Genomic DNA, 27,284 nt, shown 5'->3' with positions numbered 1-27,284 from the left:
CGAGTAGCAGATGGCGCGGCCCCACGCGACCGACGTGGGCGCGAGAGGAGGGCCGGTCGAGCGGCGATGGGCCGAAAAACAAGCTGAGCCTATCCACGTCCTAGAACTGCCATTTCACCACATTATTCATGTTAAGTAAAGTTCTCTACAAAGATACAACATATAAAACTGTGAAATATATAACTTTTTTTTTTTTTTTAGACCTTTCAAAATACATTTAATGACACTTTTTTTTTTTTTCTCGTTCCCTCCTTCTCTCTCTTCTGGCAAACAGAAAGGACAGTTTTTAATACTCTCGCTTAATGTCCGATAAATGATTTAACTTTTTTTTTTTTTTCCTCAAACCAACCATGCTTATTGCAAATCGTCCCAAATGCTGCTACTGGAAAAAAATGCACGTGTGATTTTCTGGTTTTTTTATACATCTATGTATACAGTTCCTATAACTCCGGCGTCCCGGTACAAGAAAGAAGGAGAAATGCCAGCGAAGTGTTAAAGGTTCTTCCGGGGGGGAGGGGGGGGCTGTTAGTCTCGTGTTGCACAGGTCAGCAGAAATGTCACTTTTTCCGCCGGGTTCCTCCCGTCTGCGCTTTTACTTTTTGCTCTTTGGTCTGTAAAAAAAAAAAAAAAAAAAAAAGGACTCCGGCGGAAGGTCAGTTCGGCGCCCCGGGGGGTCCCCGGGGTCACGGGCCAGTCCAGAGGGGGCGGGGTTTACGGAGAGGAAGGGGGGACGTCCATCGCCGGTCGCCACGCCTCCCAGTGCGTCCGATGCGGGGTCCTGCGCGGCACTAGGGGGCGCCGCCCAGTTCAAAGCGGACAGACAGGCAGACAGACAAGCGCGTTGGGCCGATGACAGACAGCAGGTTTATCTACAGCAGTGGGCGGGGCCAGGGCAGGAAGTGGCTTCTGCAGAGTCCGCGCCCCGGCGGGGGGTGGGGGGTCCGTCACCACTGCTGTTAGGAGACCTGGGGAGGGAAACGGAACACAGGCGTGGTCAGATCTGGCAAATCGATGGCAACTCCGCACGGAGCGGCGTGGCGCACCACTACAAAGTAGTGCCATCTGGTAAATGTACGGTTCCCAGGCAGCCAGATAAAAGCGCCGCTTTAATTAATAATAATGGACTCTTGACGGCTGCAAATTGGCATGAAAGAGGCAGGTGTTGGATGAAACATTAGCATGTCAGACGGTAAAACAACAGGGACGGAGCAATCAGGCTGCAAACGAGGACCAATTTAACCGGATAATGTGGGAGTATCGGGGCTAAAGACGGGGCCGCGCCGTGCCCCTCCTCCACAGCGGCCCGCAGGTCATTACGGCCCCTGATTTGCATTAGCTGACGCCCTCTAGTGGGCAACCGTCACCTTCATAAGCGAACGAGTGGCAGTTAATTACAGCCGGAACGGCACAGGACGGCGGCGGTGGCGGCGCCGCGGTGGCTTCGGTTGAAGCTAGTTGCACGACCACTGGACACCGTGAAAATACATCGATACGAATAATACTGACGATCTGACGCGCGTACATCTTGACAGCGGGGACATGAATTAGTGCCAGTTACCCAATAACAGCAGAAAAGAGAATCAATCAATCAATCAATCAAGCAATCAATTGCAACCTTTATGCCTGAGTGAAGAAAATAAGGACCTCTGCTCTCTCCGCAGATGGGTTGTGTGTGTGTGTGTGATTTGGGGACGAGCTGGATATAAAGTTGTATTGGCACCTCTGTCATGTCCCATGGTAACCTCGAGTAAAATATTTTTATTTTTATTCATGCACGTTTATCGGATAAATTCTACTACCGCGTGTGTGTGTGTGTGTGTGTGTGTGTGTGTGTGTGTGTGGTGAAGAATGTGGAGTCGGTCATTCACTGGTTAAACACATTAATGCGAGATCAGAAGCTCTCCAACTCGATTCTATTATAGGTCACCGCTGACAGTGTGTGTGTGTGTGTGTGTCTCGCTTTAAGGACACATGTACAGCCGACCATATAATATAATGGACATAAATCGATGGAGTGACCGTCTCAGGCGTCCCCTGCAGACCTGAGGACAGACGGATGCGGAGGAGGTGTGGAGGAGGTGCTTCTGTACCTGATGGTGCTGCATCGTTTGTGTTCGAGTCTGTTCTTGAAGTTTTGGATGTCTGTCCGGCTCAGCAATGAACGGGTTTTGAGGGGGAACTCCGGCCGCGTCATAGAGCCTGAAATCACAGGGGGGGGGCAGGTTTTTATGCGGGACCTTTCCTTACATTCACAGTTCCTTTTTAAAAATCTTTTTATTTTTTTATAAAAAAAATTCTTCCCTTAAATTCTTTCTGAAACGTCGATTCCGTTTAAATTTCCTTTAAGTCCCATTGCTTCAATTTACATTTTACATTTACAGCATTTATCAGATGCCCTTATCCAGAGCGACTTAGTAGTTACAGGGACAGTCCCCCCTGGAGACACTCAGGGTTAAGTGTCTTGCTCGGGGACACGATGGTAGTAAGTGGGGTTTGAACCCGGGTCTTCTGGTTCGTAGGCGAGTGTGTTACCCAGTCGTATTTACCACCGTACCGCATAAAAATCTCTTCATTTGCTTCAGTCTCAACATCCTCCTTACATGCATTTTCTTTCCTCCATCCCTTCCTCTCTTCTCTTGTTCCTTCCTACCGTCCATTCAGATGATATTTACTGTGACCTTCTTCATTCCTTTCATTTACTTTTTCATTTCTTTCTCCCCTTTTCATTTGTTCCCGATCGTTCACCTCTCCTTCATTCTCGCTGCATATTCCCTTCCTCCCCAGTCTGTTTCTCGGGAGTAATATTGTTCCCTGAGTACATTTCTTTGTAAAGTTCTCTCCTTTCATTTCATCGCCATTATCCATCCGTCCCACTTTTGTTTCTTTCTTCCCCTTTCTTCTTCATTCACTTCCTTTCCGCCTCTCTTCCCCCGTTCTCCACTTCTTCCCCTTCATTCCGTCTTCGGCCTTTCCTGTGACCTCCAGTCCGTCCTTTTCTTCTTTATTCTCCTGTCGTTTCCTCTTCTCGCCGTGTGAGGTGGAGTCGTTATTATTATGCGTGTTTTTGAGGAGCGGAGCGGTGACGGAGTGACGGCTGCTGACTTGGCTCCTGCCGGTGAGAATTGGCGGCGGCGGCGGCCCGGCTCTGTTGCGTCGAGAAACAGCTGTCGTCTCCACGGTGATTCTGTTAAAGCCTCCGCTGGACGAGTCCGGCGCTGCCAGGCGGCCCCAGTGGGATCAATTACCCAGAAACCAAATCAGCACCGGCCCCGCCGGGTCAGCACCGCCACTTCCTCCCACACTGATCGAACGGGCGTACGTCCCCCCAGCCTGCCTTTATACACACACACACACACACACACACATACACACACACACACACACACACACACACACACACACACACGTATACACTAACATATACACACATACACACACACACACACACACACACACTAACATATACACATAACATATACACTCATACACACACTAACATATACACATATATACACACACACACACACATATACACATATACACACACACACACACACACACACTAACATATACACACATACACACACACACACACACACACACACGTATACACTAACATATACACTCATACACACACTAACATATACACACACACACACACACACACTAACATATACACACATACACACACACACACGTATACACTAACATATACACACATACACACACACACACACACACACACGTATACACTAACATATACACACATACACACACTAACATATACACATATACACACACACACACACACACACACACACACACGTATACACTATACACATACACACACACACACACGTATACACTAACATATACACACACACACACTAACATATACACATATATACACACACACACACACACACACATATACACACACACACACACACACACTAACATATACACACATACACACACACACACTACATATACACTATACACACACACACACACACACACACACACACTAACATATACACATATATACACACATACACTACATAACACACACACACGTATACACACACACACACTACACATATACACACTAACATATACACACATATACACACTAACATATACACACGTATACACACACACTAACAGATACACACACGCATACACTAACATATACACACATACACACACACGCATACACTAACATATACACACATATACACACACACATACACTAACATATACACACACAGACACATACGTACATACATACACACAAATACATAAACGTATACACACACACACGCACAATCAAATACACACACAGACACACACATTCATACATACACACAAATACATAAATGTCTCCCGCCACGCCCACACACTCACAGGCTTTTTATTTATCCTGGAACCTGGCGCCACCGCGCCTCTTCCGCTGTGTCTGCTGTGAAAGATGCTGATTGTCGTAATCAGCCGCGCTTTCTCCGCGGACGCCGCCAGCCCCCTTTCTGCGGCTAAATAGTCCAATCAGGGCGGAGGACACGGAACAGCTGATTAAGTGGCTCCTCACACGACGAGCGACGAGTGGAATCCGCTTCATTATCGCTTTCCGGAAGCCGGGGTGACCAGGGGTGACAGGAAGCGGGCGTGAGAAGTGACGGTCACCAGCAGCCCCCCTCCCAGACGGCGTCGTTCCCGCGGTAATGTCCACACCATCGGCATCAAAACGATGGCGGTCAGCAGGGGACGCCAGGGGACGCTTGACGGGACGGTGAAAATGGCGGCGGCGGTGAAATGGGTTTAAGAAGTGAGCTGAGGATCCGTACCATGTCGGCGAGATGAAAGCCAAGTGTTTTGTGGTGGTTGTGGGAGATGTTCGGCTTCCCATACGGGGTCCCACTAATTCAGGCGGCGCGTAGGCCGGTGATACCGGATTGTTCCGTCGCGTAGTGACCTTGACCCCATTTACGGTCGAGGGGAGAAGAAAGTCGGCCACGCGCCAGGCGCTCAGAAGACGAGATGACTGATGCCGTTGGCTGGCTCTGACGGCTCCTCGGTCACATGACCCTGGATGGTTGTCATCCCTTCGGCCATAAATAACCAATAAAACGCCTTCATTCCACGGCATTAAAATAAAAATTTCGGCGCGGCGTGGCAACTCAGACGACTCAAGTCTGGTGGCAGAGGGGGCGGAGCCTCACACATGCCTGCCGTGATTAGCCATCTGCTCCGACCGGCAGCATGAAACGCTCGCTTAAATCAGACAAATTACGGCGATGAAAAGGTCAACAATTCGCAGCGCCGTGCGATCAGGCCGGCCAGCTGCTGAACGAACTGCGGTGGGGTGGCGGGGTGGGGCACTCACCGTCGTGGTTTTGACCCTGCCGCCGGGCTGCGTGCAGGTCCACCCCGATCTGTTCACCAGCAGGTCGCAGCCTTCGTCCTCCAGACAGGGAAGCATCTCGCACCACTGCTTGGTCCTGACGATCCGAGCTGCGGGGCGGAACAACAGGAACATCAGAATCGCCGGCACCTGCCCTTATAAGGTCAACGTGTCACCCGGCCGCTACAGGAAGTCGTGCTGCTTTGTAAATTCTTCCAAAAAAAACAGAAGAAAGAGAGGAAAAGGCGGTTTTAAACATGAAAAAGTGAAGATCTGTCTGAAAGTGCATGGATCGTTGCCCCCATCCGCTAAACCCGGCACCCCAAAGTATCTTGGTGACGATCGTATTTTTTTTTCGAGGCGCACGTTTAAGATACACAAAAGTCTATTTATAAAAAGTAGGCCAGTTTAGCAGCACCTGCATCAGAAACGTGGCCGGACTGCTGAAAGCGGCCCAGAGAGAAGCTCGTTCCTACGCCGATTCCGTACGTAACACTAACCGCCCACCGCCAGCCGCAACTCTGCTGTTATGTAGCTAATTCGCACGTAATTTCAATCATTTGTTAAAACTTCACATTTCGGGGCGTAAAAAGCACGGGATGCTGGAGCGCCGGTCGCAAGGTCACGTGTTCTAAAAAAAAACTTTGATACGCTAAAATATTACATTGCAAAAAGCATGCGGGTAATCAATACGCCCACTTATCCGTACAAGTGTAAATATTAAAGCAGCCAGTCGGTAAATTGCGGGCTGAACGGGTTGATTTGTGAATTAACGCCGCCGCCATCACCGGCGGATCGGTGCGATGGCGTTAAATGAAATGATGGAGTCGTTTTATGTCTCATTAGGAAAGTCATTAGAGTGAAATTGAACTATTAGCGGCCGGTCTTCGGTAAACACCGGAGCGTCGGCGTTCGGGGCCTTTTCATCAGTAACCGGGCATAATTGCACGCTCGAGTCAAATCCATCTGTAAATCAGTCGATGCTCGTTAATCCGGATTAGCGGTTCGGAATCGTGGCGCCGTTCGCCGGCCAGACGACTCTGGTGAAGATGAATGTGGGAATATTTGCACGTCCGTCGTCTCTCTCCCTGGGAATGAGGAGAAAAGGAGGGAAAGATGGAGCACCGATGGCCCTTACTGCCCGTTTTCCCGCCGCACCTGCGAAAATCTCTTTAATGCACAGAGCTAAATAACGGCGCTCGGGGTGATGAAGCCGCGCCGTTCGGCTTTAATAAGGTAATCTGTCCCGCGGCTGCCGATTTGATTGCGAGGACCCGTTAGCCCCGATTATTAATCCCCTGGCCGTATAAAAAGAGCCGCCTGTCCCGTTCGGAAGGCCGCGGTTCTCTTCTGTTGTTCGCCACACGGCGCCGCGCCGCGGTCGAGGGCAGCGCGGTTATAAAAATACCGCGAGTGTTTAATGAAATAAAAATAACCTGGATGTAATCTGCCTCTGGGACGGCGTCGGCCCGTAGTTCATCTTGCGGTGATAAGAGGGGAATAACATCATTACACCCACGGCGGGACACTATCTCGGTGAAATGGTATATCACGCCGGTGTCAACAGCCGGGCAGGCCGGGTAATAAATCCCGCCTAATGCAGCGCCCGGCGGGCAGCCCGCGACTCCCCGGCGCGGGATCCGATGATGGCATCGAATAAATCTGATGCGGGGGAACCGGCCGCGTCAGCACTCTCTGGCACGCGCCGCGCGTGTTACCGATAGCGGCCGTATCGGCGGCCATGTTTCAGCGGCCACTACAGATTATTATCCGGAGGCCTCGCCGGTCCGCCACGCTTTTAAACTTCCAATCACGCTCGGTCACCTCTACGCACGCCGAGCGGACTGTACCGCGCTTCCGGCGTCCCGATCTCGGGGGCCCTGGCCACGCGCCCACCCGCCGCCCCACCGCATTAACATTCGCGGCAGATCCCGGCACAGCGGTGGCAGCTCAAAGACCCTTTTAAGCTAATTCGCCATGCGCGGCCATTTCTCCGCGCGGTAGGCCACCGCCGGTCCCCGTCCTGGCCGCGTTTGATGGGGGGGTCCCGAGGAAGGAAAAACCGGCCGGCATGGAAGAGGAACTCCCGGCAGTGTCGTGGTCGGACAGAAGAGCTTCCGAGTATCCATTAAAGGGCCAAAGTGTGCCGTTACGGCGCTGAAATTCCTCCTCCGGCTTGAAAGCACGTCTCATTCCGCTGGAAAGTAAAACCGAGCAATTCTGCTCAATTCAGACAAAGCAAGTGCGTGCAAACACAAGCGGCGCGGTAAGCACGGCGGCACAGAATAAAAAAGGGTGTTTCAGTTAGTCCATAAAACACCAATTATTTCGTTTTACAACATTCCTATTCGAAGCCTGCTAGATGGATGGATAAGACTCCATTCAATTAACCTTCTGTAGAATCTGGCAGTTCCATCCAGTGGTGCTAAATAAAAATGAACCCTGGCGGCACTATTGTTTCGGTGCCGGTTCAGTTTGATTTGAATACACAGGAACATTTCCGAGTAATCTGTAAGGTGTCTAACAAGCAGTAGCGTTTTTCTCCACTTGCGTTCGAGAACCTCAGGAGTTAATGGCTGGACTGAAGGACTCAAGGTCACGGTGAAAAGCAGGAGAACACTTGAATGCAGGCCAGGGTTAAACCAGCCTGAAAATGATGTCTGAAGACACGAGCCTCCATCAGTGCAGGCCAAGAATGGTTGTTGGGTGCCAACCAAGTGTCTAGAGGCGACGGCTGGGGACTTGCGGGCATCTCTTGCACTTGATGATGTCCTTGTTCAGATGATGGATTTTCCTACTCGCGGTGGAACAAGATGGTTGACAGATTGAGGGCGTTGACTGTGAACTACCATCATATGCATGTCACGATTCAACTCTGTATACTTTTGTGGCTGTGCGGTCTAACTCCTACGTAATTCAGGACAGTGTAACCTGTGCGAAGAGAATCTTTAAATCAACATGCAGTATGGAGTTCTGTACTTAACAAAAAAATGGTGAAATAAGTGAAAACATGTTTTATATTCTAGTTTCTTTGCTCTGGTTACTGCTTTGCTCACTCTTGGCATTCTCTCGATGAGCTTCAAGAGGTCGTCACCTGAAGTGCTTCTCCAACAGTCTTGAAGGAGTTCCCAGAGGTGTTTAGCACTTGTTGGTCCAGCTCACCCCAAACCATCTGGATTGGGTTCAGGTCCGGTGACTGTGGAGGTCAAGTCTCCACTTTTTGTTAAGTACAGAACTCCACATGTGTTCATTCATAGCTGTGATGACTTCAGTGAGAATCTACCAACGTAAATGGAAGGAATCTAAATACTCTGGACACGTCCTGCTCCTAGAACAGCTCAGCCACAAGCCATCTACATCTTGAAGGCCAACCAAAGACCAGTCAAGCCTCTTACACCATGCTGGAGTCACATTAATATGTGATAATTAATATCCCACTCTGGTCTGTTGAACCAACCAAGGTATTCATGGCCCCCAAACATAAGAAAATATGGTGGTGTCCATACATTCAGGTGAGATGAAAAAAATATCCTGTCTATTTGCACTTTATTCATTTTTAAATATCAATTTTTCAAAATAATTTTATTTATATTTTTATTGTAGTTACTTTATTTAAATGTGACAAACTAATTCAAATAGGAATTTTAATTCATTTAATAATTTAATTGAAATGGTGGTTAAAAATAAAAGGCTTCCTTGTCTCTTCAAATAAAACTATTTTCTGTATGAAAAAAAAAAAAAAAATATTTATAAATAAATCAAATATTAGCCTCAACAAAGTATTGTGTATTTTATATTCAAGCTGTCCATCCGGCAGGCACTACGGACCTAAGTGCCTCAGAACGAGCGGTTCCAACACTGCTATTAACCTGTCAATAGAGCTCTATAACAGTCCCAGTTGTCAGTTCTCCAACTGGTTCTTCATGTCAAACACGACGTGTACGTCTGTGTGACACGCCCGTTATGTATATTACGGCGCCGCACCCTCTATCATGCATGCATGCGTATTCGCCGCGAAGGCTGAAGCTGAGGCCGAAGCACCGTGGCACCTTTACACACCATCACGGGCTCTCTCTGTGCTGCTGCGAGGGGCCGATGGGGTTCCTCCGACGTTCCGAGTCGGGACTCTCAGCTCCCACGGAACAAGCCTCGTCCTGCTCGCAGATTTTATTTACGGGATTTCGGCAAATGCCAATTACGAGCCTAATTGGCATCGTGTTCGGACCGCCGCGCTCCCGCACTCTGCCCAAAGCCTGTTAGGGGGTCCGCGGGCCATCAGGCTCGTAAGTGTGGCGCGGGAGTCTTGACTGACAGCGCCGACTCGCAGATGGTCCCTGACCTTTCCCCCCGCGGCCTGGAGACGCTGCCGAGCGGCAGTGCAAATGTCAAGCAGAGCCGGAGCCTCTCCGGCAGAGATCATTAAATAACCGCCGTCTGGCGGGGCCCAGATGCACCCGCGCCGGACGGCGGGCCCCGGAGCCGAAAAAAACCTGAAAGATGCACCAAAGGGGCAGGACTTTCACCGGTACAGAGCCATTACTTTTTAGATTATTACAGGCCCTAATCATGCGCCCAACCTGCAATTCCATACGTTTCATTCGCTCTCGATGCTAAAAACTGAATTAAAAATGATAGCAATCACAAAACTAAACTAAAATCTGAAAGTTTACCGTGCAGGTAAAACACGCTCTCATGCCGCTATAAGCGAGGGTTCAGACGCGTCCCATTTCACGAACTGCCACACTTCCTGGGCCAGTGGTGGCCTAGCGGGTAAGGAAACAGACCCGTAATCAGAAGGTTTCCGGTTCGAGTCCCGATCTGCCGAGGTGCCACATGCTGCTCCCCGGGCGCCTGTCATGGTGCCCACTGCTCACCAAGGGTGACGGTTAAATACAGAGGACACGTTTCACCGTGTCACCGTGTGCTGCGCTGCAGTGTTGTAGATTTGAATTTTTTTTTGTCTATATCGATTTTTGGTCCGATACACGGTGCATCGTTACACCTCTGGTCGCCAGAATATTAAGTAAGCAACTTGCTGAATATGAAGCGCCCGCATCTTCCAGATGAAGCCCTCGGGGGTTCAGGGGTGTAACATCAGAGAGAAATGTGGCTTTCAGCCGCACGTCCCAGGGTCCTTCGCACCAGACGCCGGCCCGCGCCCGCGTCTTCATTAACATTTCTCCCACGCCGCAGGCCCGGCCTTTTTATCTCTGCCGCTCTCTGTGCCGCCTGTGTTCGGAGGCCATGTAGGACGTACAGAGTCTCGCTCCGCACATAATAACCGAACAACATAAACCCGGTTTGAATGGAGAGTGGCACCGCGGAATTACAATTGCAGATAACCCCCCAACCCCCCGCCAATATGGCTTCATCACATTTATCAAATAAACTCAAAAAGCGCTGGAATTCAGGACTATTCCCTGAAGGAGGAAAAAAATCCCTCTTTCCGTACTCGCATGAAAGATGATTTTTAATCTCCGCATTGGCGGACGTCTGGAAGAAAGGACGCTTGTTAAAGGCGCCGGTCCCAGCTGTGGCGACGCTCTGGAAACGGTCCTCCGGAGCCCAGCGGTCCTGACCCAGTTAAGGCGAGTGCTGACTGATGGCCGATGCGGAGACCAGAGGACGGAAAAACGAGACGGGCCTGCAGCGTTATTGATGTGTTTAGAGGAATGCTTCGCTAAGCTTTCCTCACCCTGAGGGCGCTTTCAGACGTTGGCCATTCTGCCGCGATCGGGAATTATTGTTATTGTGAGCAAATTGCATGCGTTGCACCAGGAAGCGTCTAAAGCACCGAATGAACTTCTTGTGTACAGATTCTGCTGCATTATGTGCAGCAATTAAGCGTCTAAAATAGATTCTAGCGTCGCTGTTCTGCATAAAATGTCCCCAGCCCCGCCCAACACACTGATGAAGGTCCCATCCCCACACACTGCTCCCTGGGCGCCTGTCATGGTGCCCACTGCTCACCGAGGGTGACGGTTAAATACAGAGGACACATTTCCCCGTGTGCACCATGTGCTGTGCTGCAGTGTCTCACAATCACTTCACGTTCTCTTTCACAATGTCAGTGTAGGGTCAGGAGATTTGACAGGACATCACGTACAGAGAACATTCTGGATTCATCTGAGTGAACAAAACTGAACGTGGAATCTCGAATATCGACTGCAGAACCGCTCTTCATTTAACGTTTCTGTTTAAGCCCCCCAGCCCTCCTCTCTTCTTCCACCGTTTCCACGGCGATGGGGCGGTTTCCAGTCCCCGAATGTTGGAACCGGTGACGGTTTTATAGAACGGTCTAGGATCAATAGAAGAGGTTACCGCGGTGGTGCCCAGAGGCTGGTTGATGTTAAGCATCAGGATCCGTTGTCTTTCTGATCTCTTGACTGAGTCTGATTCGGATCGATTAAAAGGCGAGACTCCCTCGGAGCCTCTTCCTGACAGTTTCCTGTGCGCGTCTGTATGAGCGGAGATTACCCATGATCCATCAGTAACAGGAACGGACAGCCAATACGAAGTTGCGGCTGTGCGCGGCCTCGGCCGCTCCGCTCTAATGGCCGCCGCCGCTGCCGGCCCAGCTGTGCGCCCTCGGGATCCGCCGGTACGGGTCCCACATCCCGGCTCGCTTGTCATCCGGCTCTTTTTTTTCTGGACCGGCGTCTCCAGACCAAACGAAGGGATCGGTCCCGCGGCTCCCGAGGCCGGAATGCTGACTGGGACTGGCAGGTGTATTATTCCTGGCGCCGCCACGTCCCTGGACAAATTTGAAGAAGAACGGGCGGGTGACCGGGCGGCCAGATGCCCGTTTATTTTTCCATTTCGTCCGCTCCCGCTCGCTCGTTTTCCTCGGCTTCTCGAGCAAACAAATGTCCCTCCTGAGCGTTCTAACCTTCAAACGGCTTCTCAAATCTCAGGGGTTCCGCGGGGGCCGCGCGGAGCCCCGTCAGGCCTAAACGCCGCTTGTTAGGTTTGGTGTCGCGGAGCGGTTTACCGGAAAGAACCAGGAGACATCCAGCGAGGGGACGCGTTCTTCTTTCTTTTCTTGTATCGAGAATTCGGCGTCGCTGCGGGATCAGACCTCAGTCGTTTTATAAAAAAAATGTCCAATGCCAGCCTGTAGCACCCCTCGCACCCAATCACCGGGCCTTGTTGCCGTTGCCATGGCAACGCCTATTCCAACACTGATGGGGGAAATATGGCTCAGTGGAGGAGTCAGTCAGACTCTCTGCCACGATTCGTTAATTAAAATGGCTCTGACTCGTATGTACATTAAAAAGGACAAAACAGCAATTTGTGAGCCTCATGTCATATGAATAAAACCGTATAGGAATAGAAACGTGCTTCAACAGCCAATCGGTGTTCAAAATGTTCAAAAAGATGTGCTTCAGTACAGCAATATATTCAAATTCAAATAATATTTGTCACGTACACAGTCATGCACGGTATGATATGCAGTGAAATGCTTTAGCAACTGTACAGACCACAGTATTGCAAATATTGCAATTATTCAAGTGAACCAATATGCTAATATTGCAAACATAACCGAATATTACAATTTGTTATTTTAAACATAAAATATGTTTAACAGGTTTGGTGAAGATGTGCAAATGTGTAAAGTAAAAGTAAAGTAAAAGTCCAGAAGTGATTTAAAGTGCAGTGTATTAGAGTACACTCTGGGCCAGTATCAATTTTTCAAATAATAATGGTTCTTTATAGCGATTTTTTGCTTGTTTGTTGGTGGCGCTCCAGGAAAACAACAAAACCTTGAAAGACCATTTATAGGGGCAGTGGTGGCCTAGCGGTTAAGGAAGCGGCCCCGTAATCAGGAGGTTGCCGGTTCGAATCCCGATCCGCCACTGAGGTCCCCTTGATGAAGGTATCGTCCCCACATGGTGCCCACCAAGGGTGAAGGTTAAATACAGAGGACATGTTTCACCGTGTCACTTCACTTTCACTATTCCAAAATACAAACAAGAATACATTTTGGATATCAGATATATACAGTATATATATATATATATATATATATATATATATATATATATATAAAGTACTATACCGAATAAAACTTTATACAGTACAGTAAACAGCAGTCATGTTATATAATGTATGCTAGCATGTTGTTTTAATGGAACTTTAATGAGTCCTGCAATGAATTGGCATTTGATCATATTTATCAATGAGGCCTGAAGTACAGATTCTGCAGATGCAGAGTTTGGATTGATGGACCTTGCTTGGCCCTGCGCTGTGGGTTAAAAGCATCTTTCCTGCCTTTTTATTTATAGTGGACCTGCATGGCTCATCAGCAGCATCCCGCCAGCATGCAGACATGCTCATTCATGTTAATGAAGGGTGTAATTATTGCAGGTTCACGCTCGCCTCGCTGCATCGCCATGAGTCGCTCCTCTAGGTGGACCTTTTGGGAAAAGTGGGCCGTTTCTCCAGGCTTTTACTGAAGCAACTAAAGCCACGCCCGAGCCCGAAAACATCCATCCTCTTTTCCCGCCATGACTCCCCTGATTGTCATCTATTTTTATTTGTTTTGGCTCTGAAGGCAGGAGCCGGCGCTCCATAAGCCCGAATTACACCCTGACCCACATAGACCCCCCGCATCACCGGTCGGACAGATCCGGGTTAAGTGCTCGGAGCGAGTCGGCTCTCGACAGACTCGAACCCGTGACCGGAGTTTCGCTCAAAGTTCCCTGACCGTAAACGCCCTCGCCCCGGGCACGGCGTCGGGAAGCCGCAACTGCGGCCAATATTCAACCGCGGCTGATTTACGCCTCCCGTCACCACTGAAGGTGACATGGTTCTGTATTAATTTCTCCGCCACTTTTACTCTTTTTTAAATACTTCACACGTCACCCGGCAGCGGGAGCATCAGCAGGAATCGGAGGTGGCACACCGTGTTCAGGCCAGGACCCCAGATGTGCAGGAGGGCGGGGCTGACGAGGCCGGAATTCTCATCCGGGGACGTGGGATTGGAGAGAGAGCGCTAACGGTTAAGGAAGTGGCCCCGTAATCAGAAGGTTGCCGGTTCGAATCCCGATCCGCCAAGGTGCCACTGAGGTGCCACTGAGCAAAACACCGTCCCCACACACTGCTCCCCGGGCGCCTGTCATGGTGCCCACTGCTCACCAAGGGTGATGGTTAAATGCAGAGGACACATTTCACTGTGTGTACTGTGTGCTGTGCTGCTGTGTATCACATGTGACAATCACTTCACTTTCTTTCTTCTTTCTGCACGCAGAACAATTAGATGAGATCAGATATACAACCGGAACACACACACGGTGCCACCGGACGCGGTCGAGGCCCCGCCCCCCCTCGCACCCTCCTGAGCGGCTCTAATAATTACAGGTGGCGGAGGAGCACAAGGTTACAAACACATGAATTATTTAATCACCCGTGTTGAGTGGAAATTGCCAACGCGGCCAATAAAGATAAATTGCGAAGGACTGAAAAACAATAGAAGCGGGCTTTCCGTTTTTTACCCCAAACGTACGAGGGGAGGGGACGGCAGAAAAGAGACAACGCTGACTACCTAATTACGCATTTTATCATCTCAGTCACAACAGAGCGCCTCTGTGCCGCGCCCGCCTCGCGTAATCGCAGCTGTTCCTTTACCGTTTTAATGAGGCAAATAAAAAAATAATCGCAGCTCCGTAATTTTTTATATCCACCGGGCCATATTATGATTTCAGGCATCTCAGGAATTTTTTTTTTTAAAGTGACGTGGTGACCAGATGAATTTACATTTACATTTACGGCATTTACCAGACGGCCTTATCCAGAGCGACTTACAGTCAGTAGTTACAGGGACAGTCCCCCCCTGGAGACACTCGGGGTTAAGTGTCTTGCTCAGGGACACAATGGTAGAAAGTGGGGTTTGAACCAGGGTCTTCTGATTCATAGGCGAGTGTGTTACCCACAAGGACACCACCACCTGCAATTTCTCCGTGGTGATTTTAAACGTGACAGCGAAGCGAGGGAAGGAGGGGACGTGATGGAAGAAGAAATGATCCATATATCGACCGCTTTTCAGTTTCAGAGCATGTGGACCGAAAGCTGAAGAGACCAGAGATGAGCTCAACATGATGCTCAAATATGACGCGTGCGCATGTTCACATCCTCAGGACCTTTGAAGCAGTGAAATGCAAACTTGGTAGAACAACGTGGGTGTGCAGTCGCAGCGGAAGCGCCCAGACGTGGGGAGAGTAGCCCAACATTTTACTCAAGTAAGAGTAGCGTTAATATGTACAATAATAAGTTCAAGTTCAAGCAAAAGTGACCATCCAAATTATTACTCAGGTACAAAAGTAGTCTGTAAGACTACTCAAGTACTGAGTAAGTGTTGGATTTTAATATCTGATTTATTTTTTAGAATTATGTATTGTGGTATTTTATAATAATAATAATAATAATACTTAAAATTCGATTTGTTGTAATTAATCGACTAAATCTGAGTGTAAATCGTATTTATGCTAATTAAAAGTGTTGATAAATTAAATACAACAGTAACGCTAATTCCTTCCTCTAGAGAAAATGAGGCTCCCTGGGCTCCCCGACAGCACAGGCCTCTGATCGCGTCCCGTCAAAAAAAGGACAAGCTGCTGCATTATAGTGGACAGTTATGTACATACCGTTACTCTCAGCTCCTTCGGGACACGTGCCTCCGGGTTCCTTTTAGTTCCCTTTTATGTTAACAAACGATGAAAGCCTCGATATGAAAGACTAGGATTCTGTCTTCTTTCTGTAACCTTTGTTTTTAGCATCTTCCATTTTTCACCCTGTGCCTGTGCTGTGTGATGAGCTTGTGCCGCCGCGGTTTCTGTGCGGTCATGTGACTGCATGACTACGCCCATGATTGGTGATTAAGTGAAAGTGAAGGGGTTGCCATTGTCATCAAACACAGCAAAATGTGTTTTTCAATGTGTTTATCACATGGCTAGGCCACCACCGGCCCTTATTGTTGCTTCGTCTGAATGGTGAAACGTGGTCATGTGTTCGATCTACCGGCAGCATCTGGTTTAGAAACACTTACGAGTAGAGTGTTGCCCAGTGTAGCAAAGTAAGAGCTGAATTTCTAATTCTGGTTCTAGTTCTAGTTAGTGAAGTGATTGTCACAGCAGCACAGCACACAGTGCACACAGTGAAATGTGTCCTCTGCATTTAACCATCACCCTTGGTGAGCAGTGGGCACCATGACAGGCGGCCGGGGAGCAGTGTGTGGGGACGGTGCTTTGCTCAGTGGCACCTCAGTGGTGCCTTGGCAGGTCGGGATTCGAACCGGCAACCTTCTGATTACGGGGCCGCTTCCTTAACCGCTAGGCCACCACTGCCCTTCTCAAATGTACTCACGTAAAAAGTAAAAAGTATGCCTTTGTAAACCTACTCATAGGAGTAAATGTAATGGAGTAGATGTACTAGCCACCTCTGGAAATGATAACTCTGATCGCTAAAAAATAATCATCGTAATCAAGCCGTATCCAAGCACTTGCCGGAACCCACCGATACGATCCTCCTCTTAACACCACACTTTCTGTCCTTCACATGGCATCTGCTTCACGGCAGTGGCGTGGACTGACCTGCAATCACACGGCAATAACAAGCGGCCTTGACAATACACAATAGGCAGAAGAAGCGCGCGCCGGCACCGGTGCGGATGACCGCGACCGGGATCCATTTCCGCCTGATGGCAGGTGGAGGGCCGTGGATGGAGTTGTGAGTGGCGCCTTCGGTGTAAATCCCCCCCGAGAGGCACTAAAAGCTGCAATCACACATCAATGGGGGCTCTTACCTGCACTCCCATCGGCCACAAATAACACGCCTCGCAACAGGCCCGCATCCGTCCAGGAAGGCAGGACACCTTTCCTCCGGACCGTCTGCGCCCCGGCCGGGAGGAACGACAGGGATGACGAAATGAGACGCCACTTCAGATTTTTCTGTCCAATTAGACCACCGCACTCCACACGGGCAGAGAGGCGAGGACGGGATTCGTCAAAAGGAGCGTCGCGGCGGCGAGGTTTCATCGCGGCGAGGTTTCACCGGAGGGCGCCCCCCCCCCCACCCGCAAATAAAAACGACCTAATGCTTTAAACTCGGGTTTAATGACTCGACCGCACCTGTTCGGAGGAACGATAAAGCTCCATCAGCTGCCATGATCCTGGTGGCCCGAACACTAACCGCCTTTAACCTGAAGCCATAACACACAAGCAACGCGAAGCGACATCTGTTGATGCCTTCGTTCCAGCTCCACTGCCAGTCTTTAGATTTAATCGCGATTAATCGTGTTTTTAATCGACGGACAGCCCTGAAACTAAAAACATATTTGGTGGAGGCACCGCATTTCCCTTTTTTCCCTAGTATTTGGAATAAAGGTTCTGTGAAGTATGTCAGGGTATAAAAACATTTCTGTATGCACGGTTGTGCATTTCTCTCAGGACCCCCGAGAGTCCCGCTGTCTCTTCTGTCGATTCTGAGACCTGCAGCCTGCAGATATCAGCCTCGGGCCAGTTTACCTGGAGGCAAAGGCAAAAAAATTCCTCCTTCTACTGAGTGTCGATTTCCATTTCCATGTTAATTCTGCAGCAGAAAATATAAAACGAAAGAACGAATTTCACATGTTTTTATCAATGTTTTTATCTTTATTGATTCCTTTCTTTATGTAGTGTCTTCACCTTTAAAGTGAACATCCCTGTAGTATTGGAAATAGTACAGAGTATAGAGTACCATCCACAACACTTATTGCAAGACATAGTCTTTGAAATTAATCACGATTAATCGTGACGCAAATGTATGTGTTTCTTAATCGATGGACAGGCACAGCAGACAATTTCACTTAAAAGCATTTTTTTTTTTCAGCATGTGGAATAAATGTTTTGTGACTGAGGGAGATTCAGCCCTGATAACATCTTCACAAGTGGAGGATAAGCGCAACCGCTTTAATTCGGCTTTCCTGGAAACGTGTGGTGATCAGTGAGTGTGTAGTTTAATATACTCTACTTAATACAGTTTATTAGAGACGCAGACCCTTCTGTATTGACCCCATCTGTGTAAATTTTGAAGACAGAATCTAGAATCTTAGAATCAGAGGTCAGTTTGGTGTGTTTTTGTGTGCTGGACCACTCTCTCCTCTCCTCCGGTCAGATCCCTTCATCTGAATCTGCATTCTCCATGTATTCATATATTCACCTTCCCTGTTAAGTCCAAACCAGGACTTTATTGTGGGGACACAAGGGAACGTTAATAGATGGCAGAACGTCACTCTCACAAGAGCGCCAGCAGGCTGAACTTTTTATTTCCATGCAAATGGCCGCGCCGCTCATCAGCACACGTCCCTGCAGCGTTTCTATATCCCTTCCTCCCGTCACACCGGCTCCCCGAAGAAATACCAGCGGCCCTGAGCCGCTTCTGTCACCAAATCACGGCCGTACGTCTGTCGGTCATAAGCACTACTAACCAAAACCAACAAAGACGTTATTTACGTGCCGTGCAGCCTCCTCAGAACCGAGGTCTACCGGAACATCTGTACAAAATGGCAGTTTGTAAAATGTCCTTCTAGAGCCGTCGATGATGGCGGCCCGAGTTGGGTCCTCGCAGGCCGGTTCTGTCGACTCCCGAGACGAGTGCGGAGCCTTGGGGTCCGGGGAGAGGTAATGGAAAAAGCGATTGCAATGACAAGCGGCGGGGACACTTTGTGGTAACAGTACGCTGGCAGGGCACTCTCCAATCTCTCCAGGTGGTCTTGGCCCCCCTGCTTTTTCGTGGGTTTCTGGCCTCATTTCTGGCTCCTCAAATGGCCCGTAACGATCGCAGGATTTCCCAGCATGCAGAACCGCCGGTCAAACACACCCAGAGGCCAGCGGCGGGGGGAAACGTGTCCTGTGAGGTTCCCGTATTACCAAACCTGACACACACCAACACATGCAGTCTACATTTCTCTCAGGACCCCTGAGAGTCCCACTGTCTCTTCTGTTGGTTCCGATCAGCTGTTGATCAGCTGTTTAATCAGATACTTATCAAATTATTATCGACTTCCATATCTGTAAAGTACTAGTCGCGCATATGTTGGTTCACGTCAGACTACAGCGATTTTCAACAGGCACTGCAGCGGGCAGCTCCTCCCCTGGCTACACGGAGGACCCAATGTTAAACACGGCAGGGAGTGAAAGCTCCAACGTTAATTCTGCAGGACCAAGTAAAAAAGTAAAAACCAGATGATCGGGGAAAAAATAAAGCTGTGGACAAGAAGTGCTTCAAAGTTGTCGCTATCAAAGACAATACAACAACAAAAGTTGTTGTAAAGTTGGGAGTAAAGTAGGGCTGCAACTAACGATTATTTTAATAATCGATTAATCTGTTGATTCTTTTTTTTTTTAATTAATCGTAGAATCGGATTTAAAAAAAGAAAAAAAAAGAAAAGCATTCATTTCCAACCCTTTATTCAAAAACAGAACCTAAATATTTAGAAAGTGCACTTACATGTTGCTCCTTGAGCTGTTATAATAATAATAAAATAAAATAAAAATGGACTAACACAAAAAACATTACATCTTTACATCTGCCAAATATAGACTGTTTTTTTTTTTAATAAAGTGCCACCTGAGCTGCCAGAACGATAAATCATTTATAAAAAAAATAAAGAACAATACAAATCAGAAAATTTAACAGGATTTGTTTGAATGTCAGAACTTGTTCTTTACACCGCACTGCAGATGCACACACTCACAAACACTCACACATACACACACACTATCTCTCTCTCTCAAGCTCACTTGAAGCTTATTCATTAAATTATTACCATCAATGTAGTGCAAGGTTCATTTATACACCACATTTAAGCACACATTTAAGATGACCAAGTGCTATAAAATAACATTAAAATTAAATTAAAAAGTACAACACAAATATATTTATCAATAATAACCTATATGGGACAAAGCACAGAACATACACTGCAAAAAATGCTTTTCAAAATTTTTCCTGTTTTCAGTCCAAATATCTAAAAAATCTTAAATCAAGATACATTCACTAGACACATGAAATAGCATAAAAATTGTATTGTTTTCTGAAAAATCATCTCAAAATTAAGTGATTGCTTAAAACAAAATTATCTGTGGGGCGGGCTGGACATGGCGATGAAGGAGGACGCATTCGCACGATTTCACACGACAGCGGGTTTAATACAAACTACACGAGACAAGGGAACACCAACACGCACAATGAGCCGACGGTGAACAGACACGAACAGGATAGTTTTATACAATTATTTAAATAGACACCAGGTGTACACGATCAGGGAACATTACACAGGACGAACATGAAACTCCGGTCCGGATTCCGGATCCGGAATAACCCCTGCCGGTCCGAATCATGACAGCATCACTTAATTTTCTCATGCCATTTTTCTTGTCTAGTAATCTTGATTTAAGATTTTTTAGATAGTTGGACTGGAAACGAGACAAAATTACTAGGTAAGAAAAGCTTTTTTTGCAGTGTATCTACATGACAACAGATTGAAAAATGAATGGTCCAAAAATGGCTAGTGAATAAAAACATGTCTTTAGTCTTTTAATGCAAAGTAACTATAGCACCCCTGCTTTACTACTGTTATTAACGAGTTAACGCTAACTTGTCATGCCTGTCAAGCTGGATAACGAGTAAACACCAGCACCAGGGACATTACGTTCCTCACTTCAAAACGGAACAAAAGTAGGATTCTGTAGCAACTTACCCTGCTGCTGAACACACGTTTCAGGTGCTGGATCATTGCCGTGGTGCTACCGTGCCGTGCCATGTGGCTTTTGCATATTTTCGCGCAGATTTCTCGGCCTCCGCCATGTATCTGTCCTCTACCTCCGCTCGTTTTTTTATTTTTGCTCCGCGCTGTCTATGAGACGCCAAACTCTGCTAGCATCTGTGCGCGAGAGAGACCGAGTGTGTTCACTCCGCTCCGCGCTCAAATAAAGTTTTTTTTTTAATAATCAAATGTCTCCGCGTCGTGCAACACAACGCATCGATTAGGAAATTCGTTGCCAACCCTTTTAGTAATCGATTTTTATCGATTCAATCGATTCGTTGTTGCAGCCCTAGAGTAAAGTTGCTGTTCAAATGTATTATGAATATTTTAGTAATATTAATATAGCCTCTGCCAAGTAATGCTGCTGAAGAAAGTTAACGGTAAGAATAGAGAATGTCCTGGCTTCTCTCTCCGCATTCAACAAGCAGCGTATTTATTTATTCGTTTCTTTATGTCGTGTCCTCACCTTTAAAGTATCGGAAATAGTATTGAGTATCGAGGTATCGTGTCTCCACGCTACTTGTCTGAATTTCGACCAGGACTAGTGACCCCTGGTCCAGACTGCAAGTCTGATCATGCCATCTTACGATGCAGTAGATGCAGTAGAAAAACCTACATCAGGGTGTGAACTGAGCAAAACACAGCAAAATGTTTCATATTTTAGGCTCGTAAAAGTAATGCACATGCTTGTCTTCATTAAGTTAGATGGGAATGAATTTACCAACAGTTCTGAAAGATCTACAGTACAGGCCAAAAGTCTGGAGACACCTTCTCATTCAACGTGTTTTCTTTATGTTCATCACCATTTACGTTGGTAGATTCTCACTGAAGGCATCAAAACTATGAATGAACACATGTGGAGTTCTGTACTTAACAAAAAAAGATGAAATAAGTGAAAACATGTTTTATATTCTAGTTTCTTTGCTCTGATTACTGCTTTACACACTCTTGGCATTCTCTCGATGAGCTTCAAGAGGTCGTCACCTGAAATGCTTCTCCAACAGTCTTGAAGGAGTTCCCAGAGGTGTTTAGCACTTGTTGGTCCAGCTCACCCCAAACCATCTGGATTGGGTTCAGGTCCGGTGACTGTGGAGGCCAGGTCTCCACTTTTTGTTAAGTACAGAACTCCACATGTGTTCATTCATAGTTTTGATGCCTTCAGTGAGAATCTACCATGAAAAGAAAGAAAACCCGTCAAATGAGAAGGTGTGTCCAGACTTTTGGCCGGTACTGTACATTGAGAACTTCACTTCCTGCTTATAATGATGCTGATGATGTCCCCCTTCCCCAGTATTAGACTCTTGAAAATACAGTAGTTGGTGTAACACTGATGGATCAGCATGAAATCTGACCAAACACACTAGGCTCCTTAGTTCCATGTTAGAATCATCTGAGATTTGGACACTGTTCACTCCGTACTAACAGAACCGTCACCCTTTTCAGACGAACCAGCAGGAACCCTGGTGCAGCTCCCGTCTGTCCAAGGCCCGGACCGTCCCCGACTTTTAATCAGCAGACGCCCGGGAGACAAACAAACAAACTGTACCTTTGTGCTCCCCGCCCTCCTGGGGACAGACCATTTCATCCCACGCCACCGAAGATTACCTGACAAAGGCTCCGCTCCTCCATCTGCTCGGAATCGAAATCGATACCGATGCGTTGGAGCGGCTGAAATTACGGAGGAGGGAGAGGACGCGCTCACGCTGCACGCCTCTGGTTTAGGATTTTCATGAAAAAAAAAAACAAAATAAAACCCTGAATAATTCATTTATTGCTTTCTCGTCTGGCATAGAAAACACCGGGGCGTTAACGCGAGCCTGCTGTTCCAGAACCTTCCGCTTTAAGGACTCACCCCGACCCAGATGGGAGCGCGTCCACGTCGCTGATGAGGGCCAATGAAGGCGTCCGGAGCCCCCCTTGTCCGCGGTTCGTACCGTTGTGTGGTGTGTGTACATACTTTCCTTCTGGATTATTCTTACAAGCGTTCCCCACCAGCCCTATTAAAGGGATAATTAATCCATTTGCATAACGCGGCGTGATTTGGGTCAGTTCACTCCTGAATTTGCATGTTAACTCGGTCCGAATCGAGACGAACAGCGACCCTGCTGCGTTTTATTACATAGGACAGCACTGCACACCACATACCATTTTTGCTCATTATCGCCTTCCGCACGGAGAAATTCCCTTTTTTACCGCGCCGCCATAAAAATACAAATGGAATTTGGGAAGAACAGCGTGTCCTGTTGTCGGCGATATTTTATTTATATTGGCCCAGAGCGAGAAGAAGTGGCAGCTGCAGCAGGAATAAAGGAGGCTGCGCTCATTACATCCGCCGCAGCTTTACAACGCAAACCGCCAAGACACCGACCAACAAGAGACGGGCTGCTTTTTATCAGGCGTCCATCAGTCTGACATTTGACAAACGATCCAGTTATCATTAACATTATATATATGAACACATGTGGAGTTCTGTACTTAAAAAAAAGGAGAAATAAGTGAAAACATGTTTTATATTCTAGTTTCTTTGCTCTGATTACTGCTTTGCACACTCTTGGCATTCTCTCGATGAGCTTCAAGAGGTCGTCACCTGAAATGCTTCTCCAACAGTCTTGAAGGAGTTCCCAGAGGTGTTTAGCACTTGTTGGTCCAGCTCTTTTGTTAAGTTCATAACTCCACATGTGTTCATTCATAGTTTTGATGCCTTCAGTGAGAATCTACCAACGTAAATGGTCATGAAAAGAAAGAAAACACATTGAATGAGAAGGTGTCCAAACTGTGTGTGTGTGTGTGTGTGTGTGTGTGTGTGTGTGTGTGTGTGTGTGTGTATATATATATATATATATATATTGACCTGGGCGCCTTTTGATTACGAGTGCTTGGTTATCTGGGACAAAATACTGATATCACTGCGTTGTGGATTTAGTGATAAAGTGAAGTGATTGTCACATGTGATACACAGCAGCACAGCACACAGTGCACACAGTGAAATTTGCTTTGCTCAGTGGCACCTCAGTGGCACCTTGGCAGCTCGGGATTCGAACCGGCAAACTTCTGATTACGGGGCCGCTTCCTGAACCGTTAGGCCACCACTGCCCCATTTTTTCAACTCTACAGGAAGCGCCATCAACTAGAAATCCAATTTTGTCAACCTCATGTTTTTCTTTTCACAAAAAAGAATACTTGAAAGTGAAGTGGTTGTTATTGTTGTACACTGCACCACAGCACACGGTGACTCGGTGAAATGTGTCCTCTGTATTTAACTATCAACCATTTAACCAGCATGACAGGCACCCACCCGGGGAGCAGAGACGTTACCTGATCAAACCCCAAAAAATGTCTTGCTTCAGTAAAGAACGTTTTGAAGTGAAACAGAGCTCTACAGCTGTGATTACAGTAGGGTACATAACTGTACCGGCCGAGGTTGCAATTGCAATTCGATTAATCGTGTAGCGCCAATAATGACCACAACTCTGGGTTGCAACAAACATGCCTTTAGTAATGAAGATGGCGCTTTCCCACTTTCTGTTTTCTCTGCTCTGGAGCAGAGTCGGAGCACGGTGCCACTCCTCCCACCTCATCACCAGCAAACACCACGTCCCTGGAAGCCTCCTTGATGAACATCTGCATACTGTAACAACCGTACAGGCGATTAGAGCAGAACTTATTGATGATTTATTATTTGCACGTTCGAATCTGGATTAAGAGATGAATCGAATCATGTGTCATTTGTTATTTAACCGTAATGTGCAGCACTAGAAATGTTCCTTGAGAGCCGCGGCGGAGCTGCGGATTATCCCGCTTACGCCGTGACCTTGAGGAATTGTGAGTGAAGAATGAAAAAGAAAGCTGGAGTCGGCCGGAGCGCCGGGGTATTACAACAGTGCCGAGACCTTGAGAACTCTGGGAGATTAAAATGATTGAAATCTCATTTCTCCCCCCCCCACCACTCCCGCTTCTCCACATTCCCCTCCAGTGAACTGTGTCCTGCTTCCGTACCTTTTATTTCAGGGACAAATAGCAGGGGCCTGTGGGGCTGCGGACGAGTTCTACTCGACACGCCGTTTGGTGTAAAGAGCCGATATCTCGAACTGGCCTCCCCCCCACTCGTGGTGCGGACGAGGACATAAAAACAGGAGGTTCAGAGACTCCAGAAGAGCCCCAGAAAACAACGTTTCTTACGTGTTAAATCATTTTGACAAAAATGAAAGTGCTTTTGAAGATATGATTATATATGTAAAATAATATTGTTTGCACAAAATTCAAAATTACCAAGGCTGGAGCATTATAACACATTCTTTATTTCACAGACTGAAATTAATGTGCCGGGTTTTACACTCACCTATGAACCAGAAGACTCAGGTTCAAACCCCACTTACTACCATCGTGTCCCTGAGCAGGACACTTAACCCTGAGTGTCTCCAGGGGGACTGTCCCTGTAAGTCGCTCTGGATAAGGGCGTCTGGTGAATGCTGGAAATGTTTAAATGTGGTGCATGGTTCATCTTCACTAATGTTTTTTGCTTTTATTTGGTTCTTGTTGGTCCCTAATTCTGTATCTGATGTCTCTTTCCAAAATTCTTGGTGCTTGTAGGCATGATTGACATCTCTCACACACCCCCTACTTCCTCATTCCAAAATGAAAATGAAAGTGCAGTGATTGTCTTTGTGAACCACAGCACAGCACACGGTGAAATGTGTCCTTTGTATTTAACCATCACCAAGCATTATCAGGCGTTTTAATTCCAGTGAACTTGACCACGCCCACTACCAACACCAACAAACAGGTTATCAGGCGCTTTAATTTTAGTGAACGTGACCACGCCCACTACCAACACGCAGGTTATCAGACGCTTTAATTCCAGCGAACGTGACCACGCCCACTACCAACACCAACATGCAGGTTATCAGGCGCTTTAATTCCAGTCAACGTGACCACGCCCACTACCAACACCAACATGCAGGTTATCAGGCGCTTAATTCCAGTCAACGTGACCACGCCCACTACCAACACCAACATGCAGGTTATCAGCCCTTATCAACATTCTGAATGTAATGCTAGTGAACACACTACTGAATACTACATCTTACACGCTAAATCTCATCTTCAAAAGAAAAAAATGAATGCAACTCCAAGTCCATGTGAATATTTCATGGTTTGCTGTCCTCTTTTCTGAGATATGCTCTGATGTGTAGGAACATTTAACGGAGCTGCTGGGCGCTCTACTCACCGTCCACACACGCTGGCCGGGCTCTTGTCGTTCCGGCGATCTGGCCTTTCTTGCACGCGCACCTGGCGGTCTGCCTTGCGATGGTTCTCCGCGGCTGACTGCTGTCCCGGTCCAGGGTGACGATCTCACAGGTGCCCGCTGCCAGCTGACCTGGAGGTAGAGGAACAGGAAATGACATCAGCGGGGACAGCCCTGTTTACTCTTCACAAAACAAATAGCTCCCTACAGTCGGAGATGGTTCTGACCCTTCTGTTAATGTACCTTTAACCTCTGACCCTGTCAGTCAACCACAGATTAACCTGAAGTGACCCTGACCACAGAGCACCGGTTATTGGGGTCAGGGTTCATGATTTTGAGAGGCAGAAGGGTCAAAGTGGCGAGTTAATCTGGACACGGGGGTCTCTGAAGGTAATGAAGTTCACCGGGACCCTCTGGACCACAGAGACGCACAGTAAGATCACGGCGCGGAACCTCATACCCAACAACCCCGACACCGTGCAGAAGGAAATGAGACCTCTGTACCTCGCATGTAAATTGATTTTTTTTTTCCATTTCCCCTCCTTGGCGGCGAACCGCGCCGACACTTCATTGTCGTGTCGGAATTGTAGCCCGGAACCATGTCATAAAGAAAAACAAGTGCGGCGTTTGTTTATTTCCTGCCCTGAAATATCCAATCAATTTTTACATGGGTCCCTGAGCACTGATGAAGGAAGTCATCCTATGGCTAAACAGATGGGTACACACACACACACACACACACACACACAGCTCATTTTCTCACAGCCTCACTCACTCTTCCCACCCAGCCTCCTCCTCATCTCCCAATCCCGATTAATCCGAGCATTCTCCCCCTA

General features: G+C 47.6%; 1 protein-coding gene across 3 annotated transcripts in view; it reads right to left on the bottom strand.

Moving 5' to 3' along the window:
• Positions 1-298: 298 nt before the first annotated feature.
• LOC114765377 (chemokine-like protein TAFA-5) overlaps positions 299-27,284 on the bottom strand; it is a 55,086-nt gene continuing 28,100 nt past the window's right edge. For 2 of the 3 annotated variants that reach the window (XR_003742609.1, XR_003742608.1), the window contains exons 2-5: positions 26,431-26,580; positions 5,384-5,511; positions 2,091-2,199; positions 299-965 (exon numbers count right to left, since the gene is read on the bottom strand). Coding sequence is in view for 1 of the 3 variants with exons in the window: in XM_028955556.1 (XP_028811389.1) it covers positions 957-965; positions 5,384-5,511; positions 26,431-26,580 (287 nt within the window). In the remaining 2 variants the exon portion in view is untranslated. The remainder of the gene's footprint in view (positions 966-2,090; positions 2,200-5,383; positions 5,512-26,430; positions 26,581-27,284) is intronic. The other variant, XM_028955556.1, reaches the window with a different exon arrangement.

The sequence above is a fragment of the Denticeps clupeoides genome, chromosome 15, assembly GCF_900700375.1.
Source record: "Denticeps clupeoides chromosome 15, fDenClu1.1, whole genome shotgun sequence".
Classification (NCBI taxonomy): Eukaryota; Metazoa; Chordata; class Actinopteri; order Clupeiformes; family Denticipitidae; genus Denticeps; species Denticeps clupeoides.
Note: the sequence above shows the minus strand (reverse complement) of the source record. Positions and strands in the feature narration are given on the sequence as shown.